Source organism: Polyodon spathula, chromosome 8 (genome assembly GCF_017654505.1).
Source record: "Polyodon spathula isolate WHYD16114869_AA chromosome 8, ASM1765450v1, whole genome shotgun sequence".
NCBI lineage: Eukaryota > Metazoa > Chordata > Actinopteri > Acipenseriformes > Polyodontidae > Polyodon > Polyodon spathula.
Window position 1 is genome coordinate 50553192 of NC_054541.1, and position 20512 is coordinate 50573703.

General features: G+C 52.0%; 2 protein-coding genes across 2 annotated transcripts in view; both read right to left on the bottom strand.

The window, feature by feature from the left end:
- On the bottom strand, nt 1–16828 carry LOC121320129 (golgin subfamily B member 1-like). Its single transcript, XM_041258387.1, has 10 exons — nt 12018–16828; nt 10040–11747; nt 8615–8787; nt 7825–7990; nt 7360–7509; nt 5993–6148; nt 4886–4983; nt 3663–3797; nt 3369–3459; nt 1–291 (listed from the first exon to the last, which is right to left on the bottom strand). The coding sequence occupies exons 1-10, from the start codon at nt 16739–16741 to the stop codon at nt 151–153; spliced, it is 7542 nt and encodes a 2513-aa protein (XP_041114321.1). The 5' UTR covers nt 16742–16828; the 3' UTR covers nt 1–150.
- The window catches only part of LOC121319158 (golgin subfamily B member 1-like), a 24675-nt gene continuing 20966 nt past the window's right edge, over nt 16804–20512 (bottom strand). The window contains exons 12-14 of the mRNA XM_041256337.1: nt 17358–17434; nt 16925–17191; nt 16804–16833 (exon numbers count right to left, since the gene is read on the bottom strand). Coding sequence (XP_041112271.1) covers nt 16804–16833; nt 16925–17191; nt 17358–17434 — 374 coding nt within the window. The remainder of the gene's footprint in view (nt 16834–16924; nt 17192–17357; nt 17435–20512) is intronic.

Genomic DNA, 20512 nt, shown 5'->3' on the forward strand with positions numbered 1-20512 from the left:
GTCCTGTTGAAGCCCCGCCCCCTGTCTGTGTGTGCTGGAGTCCTGTTGAAGCCCCGCCCCCTGTCTGTGTGTGCTGGAGTCCTGTTGAAGCCCCGCCCCCTGTTTGTGTGTGCTGGATCCTGCTGAAGCCCCGCCCCCTGTCTGTGTGACTCAGAGGAGTCCGGACAGGCAGAGCAGCAGCAGGGCGTGCACAGTGAGCAGGTACAGCGTGGCCAGCAGGGGGGTGCGGCGCCGTGAGCAGAAGAGCGAGAGCAGGAACCGCTTCACTCCCGGACCGCCAGCGCTGCGAGTCTGTGTGGAGAGACAGAGAGGAAACAAAGGGAGACTTTAACACCGTCCACAGAGCTCACTGAACACCAGGGTGAAACGAATGCTAAACCGAGATCACTTTAACACCGTCCACAGAGCTCACTGAACACAAGGGTGAAACGAATGCTAAACCGAGATCACTTTAACACCGTCCACAGAGCTCACTGAACACAAGGGTGAAACGAATGCTAAACCGAGATCACTTTAACACCGTCCACAGAGCTCACTGAACAGCAGGGTGAAACGAATGCTAAACCGAGATCACTTTAACACCGTCCACAGAGCTCACTGAACACCAGGGTGAAACGAATGCTAAACCGAGATCACTTTAACACCGTCCACAGAGCTCACTGAACAGCAGGGTGAAACGAATGCTAAACCGAGATCACTTTAACACCGTCCACAGAGCTCACTGAACAGCAGGGTGAAACGAATGCTAAACCGAGATCACTTTAACACCGTCCACAGAGCTCACTGAACAGCAGGGTGAAACGAATGCTAAACCGAGATCACTTTAACACCGTCCACAGAGCTCACTGAACACTAGGGTGAAACGAATGCTAAACCGAGATCACTTTAACACCGTCCACAGAGCTCACTGAACACTAGGGTGAAACGAATGCTAAACCGAGATCACTTTAACACCGTCCACAGAGCTCACTGAACACAAGGGTGAAACGAATGCTAAACCGAGATCACTTTAACACCGTCCACAGAGCTCACTGAACAGCAGGGTGAAACGAATGCTAAACCGAGATCACTTTAACACCGTCCACAGAGCTCACTGAACACAAGGGTGAAACGAATGCTAAACCGAGATCACTTTAACACCGTCCACAGAGCTCACTGAACACAAGGGTGAAACGAATGCTAAACCGAGATCACTTTAACACCGTCCACAGAGCTCACTGAACAGCAGGGTGAAACGAATGCTAAACCGAGATCACTTTAACACCGTCCACAGAGCTCACTGAACACAAGGGTGAAACGAATGCTAAACCGAGATCACTTTAACACCGTCCACAGAGCTCACTGAACACCAGGGTGAAACGAATGCTAAACCGAGATCACTTTAACACCGTCCACAGAGCTCACTGAACAGCAGGGTGAAACGAATGCTAAACCGAGAACACTTTAACACCGTCCACAGAGCTCACAGAACAGCAGGGTGAAACGAATGCTAAACCGAGATCACTTTAACACCGTCCACAGAGCTCACTGAACACTAGGGTGAAACGAATGCTAAACCGAGATCACTTTAACACCGTCCACAGAGCTCACTGAACAGCAGGGTGAAACGAATGCTAAACCGAGATCACTTTAACACCGTCCACAGAGCTCACTGAACACCAGGGTGAAACGAATGCTAAACCGAGATCACTTTAACACCGTCCACAGAGCTCACTGAACAGCAGGGTGAAACGAATGCTAAACCGAGATCACTTTAACACCGTCCACAGAGCTCACTGAACACAAGGGTGAAACGAATGCTAAACCGAGATCACTTTAACACCGTCCACAGAGCTCACTGAACACTAGGGTGAAACGAATGCTAAACCGAGATCACTTTAACACCGTCCACAGAGCTCACTGAACAGCAGGGTGAAACGAATGCTAAACCGAGATCACTTTAACACCGTCCACAGAGCTCACTGAACAGCAGGGTGAAACGAATGCTAAACCGAGATCACTTTAACACCGTCCACAGAGCTCACTGAACAGCAGGGTGAAACGAATGCTAAACCGAGATCACTTTAACACCGTCCACAGAGCTCACTGAACAGCAGGGTGAAACGAATGCTAAACCGAGATCACTTTAACACCGTCCACAGAGCTCACTGAACACAAGGGTGAAACGAATGCTAAACCGAGATCACTTTAACACCGTCCACAGAGCTCACTGAACAGCAGGGTGAAACGAATGCTAAACCGAGATCACTTTAACACCGTCCACAGAGCTCACTGAACACCAGGGTGAAACGAATGCTAAACCGAGATCACTTTAACACCGTCCACAGAGCTCACTGAACAGCAGGGTGAAACGAATGCTAAACCGAGATCACTTTAACACCGTCCACAGAGCTCACTGAACACCAGGGTGAAACGAATGCTAAACCGAGATCACTTTAACACCGTCCACAGAGCTCACTGAACACAAGGGTGAAACGAATGCTAAACCGAGATCACTTTAACACCGTCCACAGAGCTCACTGAACCAGGGTGAAACGAATGCTAAACCGAGATCACTTTAACACCGTCCACAGAGCTCACTGAACACCAGGGTGAAACGAATGCTAAACCGAGATCACTAAACCGTCCACAGAGCTCACTGAACACAAGGGTGAAACGAATGCTAAACCGAGATCACTTTAACACCGTCCACAGAGCTCACTGAACAGCAGGGTGAAACGAATGCTAAACCGAGATCACTTTAACACCGTCCACAGAGCTCACTGAACACCAGGGTGAAACGAATGCTAAACCGAGAACACTTTAACACCGTCCACAGAGCTCACTGAACGATTGATTACCCTGGAAAGGGTGAAACGAATGCTAAACCGAGATCACTTTAACACCGTCCACAGAGCTCACTGAACAGCAGGGTGAAACGAATGCTAAACCGAGATCACTTTAACACCGTCCACAGAGCTCACTGAACACAGGGTGAAACGAATGAGATCACTTTAACACCGTCCACAGAGCTCACTGAACAGCAGGGTGAAACGAATGCTAAAATTCATTACACAGCCGAGATCACTTTTCCAATGAGACACTAGCCTGGAATGCAATTCACACAAAACTGCATCCTCCCTGCTTAAAGACTGCACCAGTGTGTAAATTCAAAACAAGCCTCAAAACACTTCAAGGAAAAGCAAGTCAAAAACGATCCTCAGGTTACGGTTTTTGAAGAGCAAGGAAGAGATCACAGTTTTTTCCTGAATGCAGACATCATATTATTAATGCAAAATAGCTCAGAAAATTCCATTGAAAATGATGGAGTAACTGCTATATCCAGGTTACACATGTCTGATATCAATAATGAATGAATGATTGATTACCCTGGAAAGCGACACTTCGTCAGGCTCGATGAGAAGGGCGTGTTCATGGGGGTCCTGGTCCTGCCCAGAACACCACTCGCTCGTCTCAAAGCTGTGGACAGACAGACAGCTCAGTCAGGGAGGACCCACACTGGGATAATGTTTAAGCACTGTACAGCTGCAGCAGCGTTCATTCCTGTGCTAGACGTGATGGTATTATATTAGTTTGCTTGTTGAATTTGCATCCATATTACAGCCTGTTTACTCTGTGAAGCTACTGTCCCTCGCTGCTCCCTCACTGTGTTTGAGACGCACCGTTTCACTTTCTCCTCGGCTGTGGACAGGGCCTCCTCCGCAGCCAAGCGCCTGTCCTGCTCCTCCAACAGCCTCCCTTCCAACTGGAGCAGCTCCTGCCGGGCGCGGCCCCACTGAGCTTCCACTGCCCCCAGCCTGCAGAGAGATGAGAGGCTGCAGTTACCAAGAGGGGATGAAAATGCAAAACACACTGCCTTCCTTCCAGCCCTTCCACTCTCTCCACGACACCACACTGCCTCCCTCCCACACTCTAACCACTACACCACACTGCCTCCCTCCCAGCCCCTCCGCTCTCTCCACTACACCACACTCCCTCCCTCCCTCTCTCCACTACACCACACTGCCTCCCTCCCAGCCCCTCCTCCCCTAACCACACTGCCCCTCCCGTCCCAGATCAGCGCTCTTCCACTACATGTGGTGTGACACTCACTCCCGAGCTCCCGTCCCCAGACCCCTGGAGTGTCCCCTCAGTCGGCTTTCTGTATGTGAACCACACTGCCTCCTGACAGTGAGTATGTGGTGTGACGGAGGACTAGGTCACTACCAGTCGAGTACCCGGTGCAGCTGAGGACCTGTAGGCACTCGGCTTCCACACTGCCCCTCCCAGCCTTGCAGCTCCACCTATGTGCACTACACCACACTGCCTCCCTCCCAGCCTTGCTGCTAGCACCTGTGTGCAGCTCCAGTCCACACTGCCTCCCTCCCAGCCTTGCTGCTAGCACCTGTGTGCAGCTCCAGTCCACACTGCCTCCCTCCCAGCCTTGCTGCTAGCACCTGTGTGCAGCTCCAGTCCACACTGCCTCCCTCCCAGCCTTGCTGCTAGCACCTGTGTGCAGCTCCAGTCCACACTGCCTCCCTCCCAGCCTTGCTGCTAGCACCTGTGTGCAGCTCCAGTCCACACTGCCTCCCTCCCAGCCTTGCTGCTAGCACCTGTGTGCAGCTCCAGTCCACACTGCCTCCCTCCCAGCCTTGCTGCTAGCACCTGTGTGCAGCTCCAGTCCACACTGCCTCCCTCCCAGCCTTGCTGCTAGCACCTGTGTGCAGCTCCAGTCCACACTGCCTCCCTCCCAGCCTTGCTGCTAGCACCTGTGTGCAGCTCCAGTCCACACTGCCTCCCTCCCAGCCTTGCTGCTAGCACCTGTGTGCAGCTCCAGTCCACACTGCCTCCCTCCCAGCCTTGCTGCTAGCACCTGTGTGCAGCTCCAGTCCACACTGCCTCCTACCTGTGTTGCAGCTCCTCCATGTCAGTCTGGTAGACCTCGCGCTCGGCCGGGCTCTTCTCCTGCGGGGCCCCAGGGGCTGTGTGCACCTCGGGGGAGCTCTGGGGAGGGACAGAGGGAGAGAGAGGGAGAGATCAGAAGTGGAATATCATCGGCGGCAGGAATGACTCCTTCCTCGGTGAGAGCTTCTCCAGGACTGTTCACAAGAGATCAAGGCTTTTAACCCGTCGCCCAGCCAATCTTCACTACTAGTCAAAATATGGGCCAGTTAAGCTCCCTGTTCCAATCAAAGAAGATGCAGTGTAAATAGGGTCCCCAAGGTTTTAGAACTACACGAATATTTCAGTGATCAGGTGTTAAATAAACCCCACCCTTGAAGCTGCAGGAGTATCTCCCGTTAGTAACCCTACACACTCATTCATATTGGGATGCAGGGTTCTCCCCAGCAATTCTGTACAGCTGGGTGGCAGAACACTATAGCCGGGGGCACTTTTAATGGCAAAATAAATTTGCCTTACCTTAAATATATAATGCGACAAAGAATTTGAATAAGGTCTCGTCTTTCATTGACTATATCTGGTTGTGCTTTTTGATGCTCTATATTTTCTTTTTCATTTCTGTTTTTTATTCTGGTAGATTCCCGTGCTTATTTAGGCTCTCTATGGTTTGGAAAGATAACGCAGGGTTATTGGAGTTCACAAAAAAAAAAAAAACACACACAGTGACCTTTTCACTTCCTTTTAGCTTAATTATTGAGCTTGTTGCTTCATTTAAACAGTTTTCTTTACATTAAGTTTTCAGGGCATTTTGTTCATGCACGTCTATTTTAGTTTTTCACTGTTCTACATTCTTTAATGCTGTTCATTTGAACCATTTTTTTAACAACAGTACTCGCACATGTTTGGTCACCATCATAACTGTTACATGTTACAGAACCCTGGGATGAGAAGTTGAGATCAGACTAGGACCTGACTGTTCAAACTCCTGGCATCTGGTCATTTGGAAATATGACTGAACAAGGGAAGTTCTGAAACTCAGGACTGGGACCAGGACTAGTGGGAGTTTGACGCCAAGTGTATTTCTCTGCACATGGCTCAGCGCATGACTGACCTTGCTCTTGTCGTCCTGCAGTTCCTGCAGCTGGCTCTGGAGGGCGCTACAGCGGCTCTGCACCTCACTCAGTCTCAGCTGGCAGTCCCGAAGGCTCTGGCTGCTCCCACACAGCTGGGCAGAGAGAGAGGTCTTCTCTTCAAACAGCTGTGAGAGCTAAGCCAGGGAGAGGGGGCGAGGAGGTTAATAACGAGAAGGAGAACACATGCGTCTGTTTCTCTGCATCTCACTATTCATTTTATATTTTGAGAGGGAGCTCTGTGTTTGAGGGGAGAGAGAGTGAGAGGGAGCTCTGTTTAAGGGGAGAGAGAGAGTGAGAGCGAGAGGGAGCTCTGTGAGGGGAGAGAGAGCGACAGGGAGTTCTGTGTTCAAGGGGGGAGAGAGAGAGAGCAAGAGGGAGCTCTGTGTTTGAGGGGAGAGAGAGAGAGCGACAGGGAGCTCTGTGTTTGAGGGGAGAGAGAGAGAGCGACAGGGAGCTCTGTGTTTGAGGGGAGAGAGAGAGAGCGACAGGGAGCTCTGTGTTTGAGGGGAGAGAGAGAGAGCGACAGGGAGCTCTGTGTTTGAGGGGAGAGAGAGAGAGCGACAGGGAGATATGTGTTTGAGGGGAGAGAGAGAGAGAGACAGGGAGATATGTGTTTGAGGGGGGAGAGAGAGAGCGACAGGGAGCTCTGTGTTTGAGGGGAGAGACAGAGCGACAGGGAGCTCTGTGTTTGAGGGGAGAGAGAGAGAGCGACAGGGAGCTCTGTGTTTGAGGGGAGAGAGAGAGAGCGACAGGGAGATATGTGTTTGAGGGGAGAGAGAGAGAGCGACAGGGAGCTCTGTGTTTGAGGGGAGAGAGAGAGAGCGACAGGGAGATATGTCTTCAAGGGGATAGAGAGAACAAGAGAGAGCTCTGTGTTCAAGGGGGGTGAGAGAGAGAGAGAATGGTGAGAGAGAGCTCTGTGTTCAAGGGGGTGAGAGAGAGAGAGAGTGAATGGTGAGAGAGAGCTCTGTGTTCAAGGGGGTGAGAGAGAGAGAGTGAATGGTGAGAGAGAGCTCTGTGTTCAAGGGGGGTGAGAGAGAGAGAGAGTGAATGGTGAGAGAGAGCTCTGTGTTCAAGGGGGGTGAGAGAGAGAAAGAGAGTGAATGGTGAGAGAGAGCTCTGTGTTCAAGGGGGTGAGAGAGAGAGAGAGTGAATGGTGAGAGAGAGCTCTGTGTTCAAGGTGAGAGAGAGCGAGAGGGAGCTCTGTGTTCAAGGTGAGAGAGAGCGAGAGGGAGCTCTGTGTTTGAGGGCAGAGAGAGAGCGACAGGGAGCTCTGTGTTCAAGGGGGGAGAGAGAGAGAGCGCGAGTGGGAGCTCTGTGCTTGAGAGTGGCACACAGGCTCTACCTTGTTACTGAGCTGTTGAATGCGGTGCTCTTTCTGGTGGAGCTGCTTCAGGCTGTCCTCAAGCTGGCCTTTCAGCTGCTCACTCTCCATCCGAAGAACCTGCAGCTCCTCGGCTGGGGCCTCGCTGGAGAGGGCTGACCTTGAGGAAGCCTGTGAAAAAAACAAAACAAAAAAAAAAAGTTGTTGGTACAATTTCCTTTAACACTCAAATTGTAAAAAGAAAAAGTGGCATTTTTTTATTTCCATTTTCCATATTTGAGAGACTAGTTTGCTTAAATAAAAAAGCTGGATGCATGATAAGTGCATCAGGTTAGAAAACACAGAAGAAAGTAAAAACAGCAAGCACTGATGAAAAGCTCTTTAAAATAAAGGAGAACAAGAGGACGTCTTCACTGGATAGACACACAGAACAAGGCAGCAGTCAAACTCTCTACAAGACACATCTCTGCTGGCCCTGTACGGTACCTCTCTCTGATACTGCTCCTCCTGGATGAGCCTGGCTCCAGTCACTGCGAGCCCCCCCTGGAAAAGCCTCCTCATGTCCTCCAGCTGCTGGTCCTTGTCAGCCAGGGCGTTGAGGTACTGCTCCTTCAGACGCTGAGCCTGGGCCTGCCAGCCTCCCTGCTCCAGCCTGGGGGGACAGCACAGCAGCACTCACCTCAGGAGCACTGCTGCTTACCAAGCACTCCTCCAGCAGGCTGCGCTGCCTTTACAATGTCATGCTGAAAACTGGTTTATTTCACAGCGTTCACCATCTAAAACCAGATACTTCACCACTAAACATGCCATTTACTACAGCAGAAAAAACGGCCTTGTCAGAGTCAAAATGGACTACTGTTCTTTAGCTATTATACAACAAATGTTCTCAAATACTGAATTGAGCAACATGTCCACCTTTTATCAAACACAATAATAATAATATTTTTGTTGAACACATTTTAATGAAATCCTGCAGCTCAATGCAACGTGTTCAATCATTTACTGGATTCAAACTAAACCGGCTGCTGGCTTCCTAAACTTGACAGATTATGCGCAAGTAAAGCAAATGTTTGCTGTACTTTCTTGCTAAAAAATAAATCTGCATATTTACACTATTCTTTCAGAAGTGGGGATACATATTACGCGGCAATGGGTACATTTCACAGAAACTCGTGATAACCATGAAACAATGACTCTAAGATACGCTGCTGCTTAATTAAGAACTGTGCCAGCCTGTCCACTGACACTTCTCACTGGATCAAAGAGCATCACTGACCGGAGTGAGTGGAGCTGCTGTTCCTGTTCCTGTGCCTGGCTCTGGAGCTGCTCCTGGCGCTCCCGGAACTCCTGCCCTCTCCTCCGCTCCTCTGCCAGCTCCTCCCGCAGCCGGCCCAGCTCGCCCGTCTTCTCACCCATCTGCACATACTGATCCTGCAGCTTCTTCAGCTCCTGCAGCTGGGCAAAGAGGGGGTGAGAGGGGTGAGAGGGGTGAGGGGGGCAAACAGACCTGCCACACAGCATCACTCCATGCATACCACACACAGGGATGGAAATCAGGCTCCCACTGCATAGCGCTTTCATCCATTCCCACTTTTACTACAAGTTTAATAAGACACACCTGAGCTTGTTACTTAACATATACATTGTAGCTAATCATGCTTATATTAAAATCTTGAATGGATCAAACTGCTATGCAACAGGAGTCTTATTTCCATCCCTGCCGCTTGTGATGCGCAGAATTTCTAAATGCTAAAAGCAACCTAATGAGTTAATAATGGCAGTTTTGATGGCAGTCTTTCTCCAAGTCTTCAATAACACAGAGAAACAATTCCAGTCGGAACGTCAATAAAGTTTCTTTTAGTGTGTCTAAATGTAGCAGCACTGCATGTTCAACAGCTCAGCACAGCCTTTTCCTCTGGGTATCACAGGAGCCACGCTGCAACACACAAGCTCAGCACGACTCACAGAACCACAGCCTCTTCCTCTGGGTATCACAGGAGCCACGCTGCAACACACAAGCTCAGCACGACTCACAGAACCACAGCCTCTTCCTCTGGGTCTCACCAGAGCCACGCTGCAACACACTTACTGGTGCCTGTGGTTGTCAGATTAGCATTGCCAGTGTGAACACTAGTTCTGATCTGATCTGAACCCGGGAGCAGGGAGTTTCCCTGACTCTTCCCTTTCAGGACTTATTTGATGATGTTTGTAAGCAATCATAGGATAGGCCTGTGTGCGTGTCCCTGTCGAGGAGGGGTGTCACAATGAAAAGACTGCCACATGGTCTGAATGCAATGAGGAAGCTGGCGGTTAGTCTTACACATCTGGATGGAGTGATAGTGGACAGTGATAGTGACCCAATACAGACAACAGAACCAGGAACCACATCATACAAGTGAAACATAGCAAATCAATTCAAATGTCAGTACACCTCCTCTTTACCTGCTAGCAGAGGGGTAATGTGCAAAACAAGTGAGAATACTGGACCCCCACAGTGCTCTCAGGCATAAATTATGTTATAATTACACTTTTTGAAATGTTTCATATTCATATTTTCTAATTGTCCCTTGTACCATGATATATATAACTCAAATGAACAGGCATTTTGAACACTACTCAATAATGCCATCAGTATGAAAAAAAACAAACCAAAAAAAAAACACAACATCACCCACCCATCCCTTAAAACAGTCACACTCACCAGCCTCTCCCTGTCGCTCTGCAGTGCAGACAGAGCTCTCCTCAGGCTGTGCACCTCCCCTTGGGAGACAGCAGGGGGCGCTGATGCTCCTTGTTTGCTCTCCTGCACCTTACTAGATTGCGTCAGCTCCATCGCCAGACGGTCCCTCTCCACCTGCAGGCTGGCTACGGCCTTGGAGAGGGAGTCTAGCTGAGCCTGGGCCCCTTCTAGCTCCGATCTCAGCCTGGTCACCTCCTCCCCCTGTTCCTGCTGCTGCTCTCCCAGCTGTCTGGAGTCCTGGGGTGTCTCCCTGAGCTTCTCCACCTCTGCTCTCAAGCTCCCCTTGTCGGCTCGCTCCCTCTCCAGCTGGCTCAGGGCCTCGTCCCGGCTGCTCTGCAGGGAGTCCATGGCTTTCCCGAAGGCCTCATTCTGGGCTCGCAGCTCCTTGCCCTCCTCCATGGCGGCGAGCAGCCTCTGCTCCATCTCTACCAGGTCCCTTGCCAGCTCGGCCACCCTCTCCCCTGCCGTCTCTGCCTCGTTCCTCAGGATGCCGGTGTCCTGCCGCAGCTCCCTCAGCTCCCTCTCCACACCAGCCCGCACATTCTCTTCAGCCTGCTCCCTCTTGCCCCTCAGCTCTCCCTCCAGAGCGGACACCTTCTCCCGGGCCACCCTCAGCTCCTCCAATTCAGTCTCCAGTCTGGACAGTCCTGCTTCTTCCAGCGAGTGGAGCTTCTCTCCGAGTTCCTGCTTCTCCAGCTCCAACGCCCGGGCTGCCTCTCTGGCTTCCTTCCCCAGCCTCTCTGCCTCTCCCTTCTCTCTCTCCAGGGCCTCGATCCTGTCCAGCTGTGCCTTCAGGAGCTGCCTCTGCTGGGAGTCCTTCATGGTGAGCACCTGGTTCAGGTCCTCTCGGTAGCGCAGCAGCTGCGCAGTCAGCTTGGCGTTCTCAGAGTGGAGGTCATCCACCCTGCTCCGCAGCCCCCGCAGCTCCTCCTTCAGCCTGTTGTTCTCCCCGGCTGCCTCCTGGATCAGGGCGTCCTTCTCCAGCTGGACCTGCAGGTGGCGCTCCTCCAGCTGCCTGTACTGGTTCAGGACTCTGTCGCGGTCATCCTGCAGGGAGGTCATGGACCCAGCGAAGGCCTCCAGCTGGGCTCGGCAGCGGCCACTGTCCTCCAGCGCGCCTGCGGCTCTCTCTCTCAGCTCCTCCATCTCGCCCCGCCTCTCGCTGGCCTCCCTCTCCACGGCCCTCAGCTTGCCCTCCAGCTGCTCGACCTCCTCCGCCAGCTGGCCCCGGGTCTCCTCCACGGCAAGGGCCACCGCCTGCTCTTTGGCCCCGAGGAGGTCCACCTCCCTCTGCTCTTTCTCTGCTAGCTCTCCCTGCAGCCGACCAGTCAGCTCCTTGGAGGATCGGAGGTCCGTCACCAGCTGCTCGATGGTGAAGCGCTGCCGCTGCTGGTCTGCCTCTCGCTCTCTGAGAGCTCGCTCCAGGCTCTCCTTCTCCTGCTCCAGCCCCCCGAGAGACTCCTCCAGCACAGAGACTCTCTCCCTCAGGGCTGCCTCGTCCTCCCGCAGGGCTGCCAGCTGGCTCTGTGCCTCCCTCAGACCCGTCTCGGAGTCCTCCAGCAGGGAGCGCAGGCGCCCTGTCTCCCCCTGCAGGCTGTCCTGGGCCTGCCTGTGGCTCTCCACAGCAGCACCAAAATGGGACTCCCAGTCCGACACGCTGCTCTCCAGCCTGCCAAGAAACGAGAGGGGGACAGGTGTAAAAATATATACACACAGAACAAACAGAAAAAACAAACCCAAAGACACAAACAAACCAAGCTGTCCTTGTGTTGCCAACAAAGGTTTGATCACTTCTGTGCAGTACAAATGTTCTGGGGGGATGTCTGAATTTCACACTGCAATTTCACATTGCTCAAATAATGCAGTAGGAATAACACCCTGGCTCTACTAATCCACATGACCCACAGCACAGCTTCAATCCCCCGTCTCCCCTTCTCACCTCTCCAGCTTAGCCTGCAGCTCCTCCCGGAGGCTGGAGTTCTGCCGCAGCTGCTCTGTGAGTGAGCGGCACTGCAGCTCCCGGTCCTGCACTTCCTTCTCCTTCCCCTGCAGGGCGCTGTGGAAGCGGCTCTCCCACTGCCGGGCCTCGTCCATCACGCGGTCCCGGTCGTCCTGCAATGAGGACATGGAGTGCGTGAACGCTGCCAGCCGGGCCAAGCTCTCATCCAGCCGGGCTTGCAGTTGCCTGGCCTGGCCCTCCCGAGCATCCAAGGCAGCCTTCACTTCCCGGGCTGCGGTCTCCTCTCTCTCCTTCTCCCTCCTCACAGCCTGCAGCTTCTCCGCCGCCTGCCTCAGCTCCTGTCTGTGCCTCTCCTTCTCAGCCCCCACCCTGCGCTCCGTCTCGCTCTCTGCCTCCCTCTCTTTCTCCTTTGCTCTCTCCTCCCAGGCTCTCAGCTCTCTGCTCAGCTTCTCTTTCTCAGCCAGTGCCTTGGCAGCCCCACTCTGCACGTCATCCAGACGGACCTTGCAAGACAAGAGTTCAGCCTCCGCTTTCTGCCTCTCCTCCCCGGCCTTTGCCAGCTCGGCCCTGGCTGTCTCCAGGTCCCGACGGGTCTCGTCCCTCGCGATCTCCAGTGCCTTGGCTCTCTTCTCCTGGTTGCTGATGCTCTCCTGGTAGCTGATACAGTCCTGCTGCATCTGCCGCACCTCGGCCTGCTTCTCCCGGAGGAGCTCCTGCAGCTGACGGGCATAGTTCTGGCTGCCTTCTTTGCCTCGCTGCGCCGACTTCAACCTCTCCTCGAATTCCCTTCTCTTCCCAGCCTCTAACTCAGCCTTCTCCCTCTGAGCTTGTCTCTTCTCTTCCTCCAGTTCCGCCGCCCTCCTGCTCTCTCTTTCTGCCACCGATTCTGCCTCCTGGCACTTCTCTCCAGCCGCTGCCTTCTCCCTCTCTAGTTTGTACTCCCTCTCCTTCAGCCTTGCGCCCTCGGCTTCCAGTGCCCGGATCCTGTCCCGACTCTCTGCAGCCTCCTGCTGGTAGTTGGCGATGCTGCCGTTCAGCTCAGCCAGCTGGTTCATCAGCTTCTCCTCCAGATCATCCTTCTCCACCTCCATACATTGTCTGCGCCTTTCAGACTCCCGCAGCTCTGCCTCCCTCTCCCACAGCAAACGCTGCAGGAGTTCATCTCTCTCCTGGGCTTGCTGCAGACGCTCCTCCAGTGAGGTTTTCTCCTCCTTCAAAACTTCTCTGGCAACCTTCACTCGCTCCAGCTCCTCCTGTAAGGTCTGCACGGCCTGTTTCAGACATGCAATGGTGTCATTTAGCATTAAGGACTCGGTTTCGTCCATGGGCACCTTTTCTTCTGTAGGGATTTCCTGAAGATCCTGGGTTTGTGTTTCGACCTGTTGCATGGGGACATTGTCAGCTTCCTGTGGACTGTCATGAGATTCATTCCCAGGTGGTTCAGAAGACAAATTCCCACTCGGGAGGGCAGCTGCAGCTACAGGAGCCTCCTCTACAAGAGGCGCCGGTGCTTGCTCTGCATTCTCTTTCTCTTCAAGACGCTGCTTAAAATCTGCAGCCTCTCGTTCCAGCAAGTCCCTTTGGGTCCTGGTGGCCTCCAGCTCAGCATTTAGCTTAACTAATTCCTCCCTGGCTCTCTGGAACTCAGCCTGCTCCTCCTGCTCTTGCTGCCTGTCCCTTCTTCCCTCCTTTTCTGCAGGATGAATTTCAGAATGAAGCCTTTCGATCTCCTCCTCCAGCTCCAAGATCTTCTGCTGCTTTGATTTAGCAAACTTCCTCATCTTATCCTTCATCCCTTCCACCGCCTTCCTGGCCTCCTGCAGCTGCTCTTCTACCTCTTTCTTCTCTGTCTCCTTGACCCTCACCTTGCCCAGCAACTCCTGCCTTTCCTGCCGAGCGGCCTCCAGCACGCGCCTTGTGCGCTCAGCCTCGTCGCTCACGTTCTCGTAGGACTTCAGCAGTATCTCGTACTCCTCTTGCAGGCCCTTCACCTTCTCACTCCACTGTGCAGCCTCCTCTTCTGCCTGGGCTCGCAGTGAGGTCATCTCTCGGTCCACACCATCCTTCTCCCGCAAGACACCCTCCATGGCCAGCTTGAGGCTCTCGCAGGAGGCCCCCAGGCTCTGGTTCTCTAGCAGGGCACAGTCCATCTCCTCGATCAGCTTCTGCCTCTCTTCCTTCAGCTTGTCCACTATGGTCCTGGTCTCTGCCAGCTCAGCCAGACCCTCCTCCAGGACAGCTATCCTCTGGTTCAGCTCAGCCTTGGCTGTATTGGCAGCAGTCAGCTTTTCCTTCAGCGATTTGTTCTCTTTGAGGACCTCCTTTCTGGAGATGAGCGCTGCCTGAAGCTTGCGCTGGAGCTGCTGCTGCCGGGAGTCTTCCTCCTGCTTCACAGGGACCTCAGCTTGGATGCTCTTGCTCCTCTCCTCCTCCTTCTCCAACTGTTCCCTCAAGCTGCGAATCAGCTGGTCCTTCTCGGAGACGGTTTCCTTCATGAGCTTGAGGATGCTGTTTTGCTCACTCAGCTGCTGGCTGAGCTCTGAGATCTCCTCGTTCTTCTGGCTCAGGAACCTCTTGAACTCTTCTACCTCCACCTGAAGCTCCAATATGGATGTCTCAGCCCTGGCAGCTTCTATCTCTGCCTTCAGGGTCTCTGCGTACACTTCGGCCTGCTGGCACTTCGTCTTCACTGTTTCCATCTCGGCGGACAGGGCGTCAATCTCTTTCTCCTTGCCCTGCAGGCTCTGTATGTCTTCCAGCAGCCTGGAGAGCTCTGCCTCTTTCTCTGTCAGGCAGGCTTCACACTGTTGGAGCTGGGACTCCAGCTCCTGTCTGGCAGCCTGTTCATTCTGGTACTCCTGCCTCAGGCTTTCAAGAACTGCTGCCATCTCCTCCTCTGCCTTTGCCCGAGGGGGCTCTACAGCCACGGTCTGTTCAGTCCCTGCACTGGAAAAGTTTATCCATTCGTGGCCCCATCCTCCAGCCTCTTCCCTTTCAGGCTGAGCCTTCTCTTTACTGTCCATTACTTTGTCATCTCCTGCCCCTCCACCAGCACTGGTCTGCTCCTGGAGGCTCCCCAGCCTCTGTAACAGGTCCTCTTTCTCCTTGCTCTGCTCATCGAGACGCTCTACTAAGGCATTGAAATCCTCCTTCTGCTGCTTCATCTGCTCACGGTGGTGCCTGTCCTTCTCCTTAGCTTTTTTAATGGTGTCTTTGCGGGATGCCAGGGCCTCCTGAAGCTTCCTCTGCAGGGCCTCCCTCTCCTGCTCCATGGTGGAGAGCCGAGACTCCAACTCAGCTTTTTCTTGCTTTCCAAAGTCCTCTGTTGACTGGGCAGTGTGTTCCTTGGTGTCTGGCTCTTCAGTGCCGTCACTGCGGTTTGCCTTGTTTTGCTCCTCTTTCTTCCCTATCTCAGCAAGAAGTGTTTCTTGATGGATAATTTTCTCTTCTAGCGACTCTACAAGCTCAGCATTTTCTATCAAGGCCTGTTTCATATCTGATATCAGGATCTCCAGCTCAGCTACTGCTTTCTCCTTGTCCTCTTTCTCCTTTGTGACGTTCTGCAGCTCTGCCTCCTTCTCCAACAGCAGCTCCTTTATGTTCTCCTGGTTCTCCAGTTCTTCTTCATCCTTTTTCACTGAGACATCAGTTCCTGACCCTGCAGGGCTCTCTAACTCCTGTGTCTTTGTATTCTTCTCCAGGTCTTGAATCTTCTTCGTGAGCTCTTTTTTTTGGACCAAGGCTGCCTGGAGCTTCCTCTTCACATGCTCGTTTTCCTTCTTCATCCCATTGACCTGACCTACCAGATCCTCTTTCTCTTTCAGCAAAGTCTCCAGCTCTTCCTTCGACAGCAGCCCACGGGTGTCTTCACCAGAGGATTGGCCTTCAAACTCTGCAGCAACCTCCTGCCCTCCTCCTTCCCCTTTGCCCTCCTTTGCTTTCTCTATTTCCTCCAGCTGTCCTTTTAGTTTTTTGAGCTCATTGCTCAGTAAAAACTCTTCGCTGACTTGGACCATCTTGGCAGACATGCCGACGCTCACCTCAGCCATCTCCTGGTCCTTCTCAGTAAGAAGCTGCTGGAGATTACTCATCTCGGCTGTCCTCTCAGACAGGACTTGCTCCAGTTCTGCCACCTCTTGTTCTTTGGAGGCAGTCTTCTGGGAGAGCTCCTTGGCACTGGTCTCTATTTCCTTCAGCCTTCGCTCCAGATCGGCTGTAACGTGTTCCTTTTCCTCCAGCTGGCTCTTTAAGCTCCTAGACACCGTTTCCTGCTCAAAGAGTGAGTGCTGGACTTGGTCCATATTGTTCTGTAGTGCCTGGATCTTCTGGTCTTTTGATCGGGACTCATTCTCCAGGCTCCGCAGCTGTTCCTGCAGCACACTCTTCTCCATGCTCCTGCTCTCCAGTTCAGTGGTCCTTAGGTGTGTTGCCTCAGCCAGCTCTTCCTTCGATGTCTTCAGTGTTTCCTTGATCTCAGCGAGTTCTGCAGTTTGCTCTTGGATCCGAACCCAAAGCTCTTTATTTTCTACCTCCAGAGTTCGGAATGTTTCCTGAAACTCTTCCATCTCCCTCTGGCTTTCCGAGACCACAGCATTCAAGCTGCGGAGCTCAGCATCTTTCTGCTCAAGCTCGCCCTTGAGCAGAGTTTCCACTTCTTTGCACTGCTGTTGCAGCTCCTGAACGTGGGCTTGCAGCTTTTCCATTTCTTGGTCACGAGCGGCCGAGCTGTCCTGGAGGCTTGACCCGTCCTCCCTGATCTCCAGTGTTAATTCCTGTTGGTGATGCACGGCCCGTTCTACAGTGACAATGGAAGTACTTGTGTGCACCACAGAGCTAGAGGTCTCTTCCACGTGCAGCACTGTAGACGTCCTCTGCTCTGAGCTTGCCTCCGATGATAACTCAAGGAGGGTTTCGGAGCTACTCTCATTCACTGCAGCAGTCCCCCTCTCTGTCTTCTGGGCTTCATGGCTCTTCGATGCCCCCGGGGCTCCGGTCTGCTCCAGCAGTTTCTCCAGCTGCCTCGTTCTCGCCTCCGCTGCGGACAGCTTGGCACAGACAGAGGACAGCTGCTTATCTCTGTCGCCAATCGCCTGTTTCAGGATAGAAACAGTGTCCTCTTCAACATCTTTAAGGCTCGATTCAACTTCACTGCCCTGGAGGACAAAAGATAAGAAGTGGGTTATTACTCAAGGTAGGGCAGAGCGATAACGCCATTCATACAGAGGAAAGACAAGTAGTGACACCCAGGGCAATGCAATTCCAATACAATTGCAAAGGACCAGTAATACAACCCCGTCTTTATCAAATGCAGTCCTTTACCTTGTCTGTGTCGGACGCAGTCACTATCTCCGGTGGAAAGTCTGTTCCTTCTTCACTCTTTGGAATGCTCTCTCCTTCTAGGGAAGACAGAAACACAGCCAAGTTGAGATTGTACTCAATCCACTGAATTCATAAGTTGATCTTTGACAGAAAACGTACATAAAGAATTCTAGAAATGATCAGACACTGGAGAGCTGAACCCAAGCTGCTGTACACCCTATTGTTCAATACTACTGCACACAGTGACTGCTGTATCCACTTGTGTGTCATGTTTTAATAATGTCAGTCAGTCCTGTGATTGGGAAAGTGTTGATATTTCATCTATCATGTCCCAATGTGAAAAGCTTCACAAGATGAAAAAGAATAGGCTCTTTCCAGGATTCAGTGCAGAGCTCAGTGCAGGACAGAAAGCAAAGTTAATCACACTGACCCAGTTAGTTGAGAGAGAGAGAGAGAGAGGGAGAGAGAGGGAGTGAGAGAGAGGAGTTCCGAGAACTGTGCTTAGTGGAGCAGTAATCTCATTTCTCCTTCAACTCTGCACCCAACTCTGCTCCAGTTTTTTTAACTCACGTAGCTACTAGCTTACTAACTTGCCACTAGATGGCCATCTTTCCTTCTGTCTCTTTTTTTTAAAATCTCAAAGCATTCAGCATTTACATGAGCCCTTTAACCCTGTCATGCATGGCTTCTTATTCCATTACTTTATATGGGAAAATGGCAAGAGGTCATCCTGCATTTGTGTCTTCCATACATCCCCATATAAAGACCACAATAGTGTCTTTTTATCCCTCCCCATTTGAGGACACTGTGCATGAAAAAAAAACTGCATTCAAACCCACAGACTGCCAGGGCACAGCAATAAGACAGAAGACCAGCAAAAACTGCACAAAAACCCACAGACTGCCAGGGCACAGCAATAAGACAGAAGAGCAGCAAAAACTGCATTCAAACCCACAGACTGCCAGGGCACAGCAATAAGACAGAAGAGCAGCAAAAACTGCACTCAAACCCACAGACTGCCAGGGCACAGCAATAAGACAGAAGAGCAGCAAAAACTGCACAAAAACCCACAGACTGCCAGGGCACAGCAATAAGACAGAAGAGCAGCAAAAACTGCACTCAAACCCACAGACTGCCAGGGCACAGCAATAAGACAGAAGAGCAGCAAAAACTGCACTCAAACCCACAGACTGCCAGGGCACAGCAATAAGACAGAAGAGCAGCAAAAACTGCACAAAAACCCACAGACTGCCAGGGCACAGCAATAAGACAGAAGACCAGCAAAAACTGCACAAAAACCCACAGACTGCCAGGGCACAGCAATAAGACAGAAGAGCAGCAAAAACTGCATTCAAACCCACAGACTGCCAGGGCACAGCAATAAGACAGAAGAGCAGCAAAAACTGCACAAAAACCCACAGACTGCCAGGGCACAGCAATAAGACAGAAGACCAGCAAAAACTGCACTCAAACCCACAGACTGCCAGGGCACAGCAATAAGACAGAAGAGCAGCAAAAACTGCACAAAAACCCACAGACTGCCAGGGCACAGCAATAAGACAGAAGAGCAGCAAAAACTGCATTCAAACCCACAGACTGCCAGGGCACAGCAATAAGACAGAAGAGCAGCAAAAACTGCACAAAAACCCACAGACTGCCAGGGCACAGCAATAAGACAGAAGACCAGCAAAAACTGCACAAAAACCCACAGACTGCCAGGGCACAGCAATAAGACAGAAGACCAGCAAAAACTGCACAAAAACCCACAGACTGCCAGGGCACAGCAATAAGACAGAAGAGCAGCAAAAACTGCACTCAAACCCACAGACTGCCAGGGCACAGCAATAAGACAGAAGACCAGCAAAAACTGCACAAAAACCCACAGACTGCCAGGGCACAGCAATAAGACAGAAGACCAGCAAAAACTGCATTCAAACCCACAGACTGCCAGGGCACAGCAATAAGACAGAAGAGCAGCAAAAACTGCACTCAAACCCACAGACTGCCAGGGCACAGCAATAAGACAGAAGAGCAGCAAAAACTGCACAAAAACCCACAGACTGCCAGGGCACAGCAATAAGACAGAAGAGCAGCAAAAACTGCACAAAAACCCACAGACTGCCAGGGCACAGCAATAAGACAGAAGAGCAGCAAAAACTGCACAAAAACCCACAGACTGCCAGGGCACAGCAATAAGACAGAAGAGCAGCAAAAACTGCACAAAAACCCACAGACTGCCAGGGCACAGCAATAAGACAGAAGAGCAGCAAAAACTGCATTCAAACCCACAGACTGCCAGGGCACAGCAATAAGACAGAAGAGCAGCAAAAACTGCACTCAAACCCACAGACTGCCAGGGCACAGCAATAAGACAGAAGAGCAGCAAAAACTGCATTCAAACCCACAGACTGCCAGGGCACAGCAATAAGACAGAAGAGCAGCAAAAACTGCACAAAAACCCACAGACTGCCAGGGCACAGCAATAAGACAGAAGAGCAGCAAAAACTGCATTCAAACCCACAGACTGCCAGGGCACAGCAATAAGACAGAAGAGCAGCAAAAACTGCACTCAAACCCACAGACTGCCAGGGCACAGCAATAAGACAGAAGAGCAGCAAAAACTGCACAAAAACCCACACACTGCCAGGGCACAGCAATAAGACAGAAGAGCAGCAAAAACTGCACAAAAACCCACAGACTGCCAGGGCACAGCAATAAGACAGAAGAGCAGCAAAAACTGCACAAAAACCCACAGACTGCCAGGGCACAGCAATAAGACAGAAGAGCAGCAAAAACTGCACTCAAACCCACAGACTGCCAGGGCACAGCAATAAGACAGAAGAGCAGCAAAAACTGCACTCAAACCCACAGACTGCCAGGGCACAGCAATAAGACAGAAGAGCGGTTTGGAGTTTCACCCTATATTATTTTGGTAGGTTTGTCTTTTTGGAACGTTACCTCTTGGGTTAGCCCCTGTGCATCCACAGCAAGCAGGAGGGTCACTCACAGCACTGGCTAGTTATTTCCAGCGCACTGTTAGCTACTTTATAATAAGCGGCTCTTGCCACAGTCAATACCCTTGGACCAGCCTCCTCACCTCTATCTTCAGCAGCTTGGGCTTCAGGGGGCGGGGCTGGGGCCTGAGTGGTGGGGTC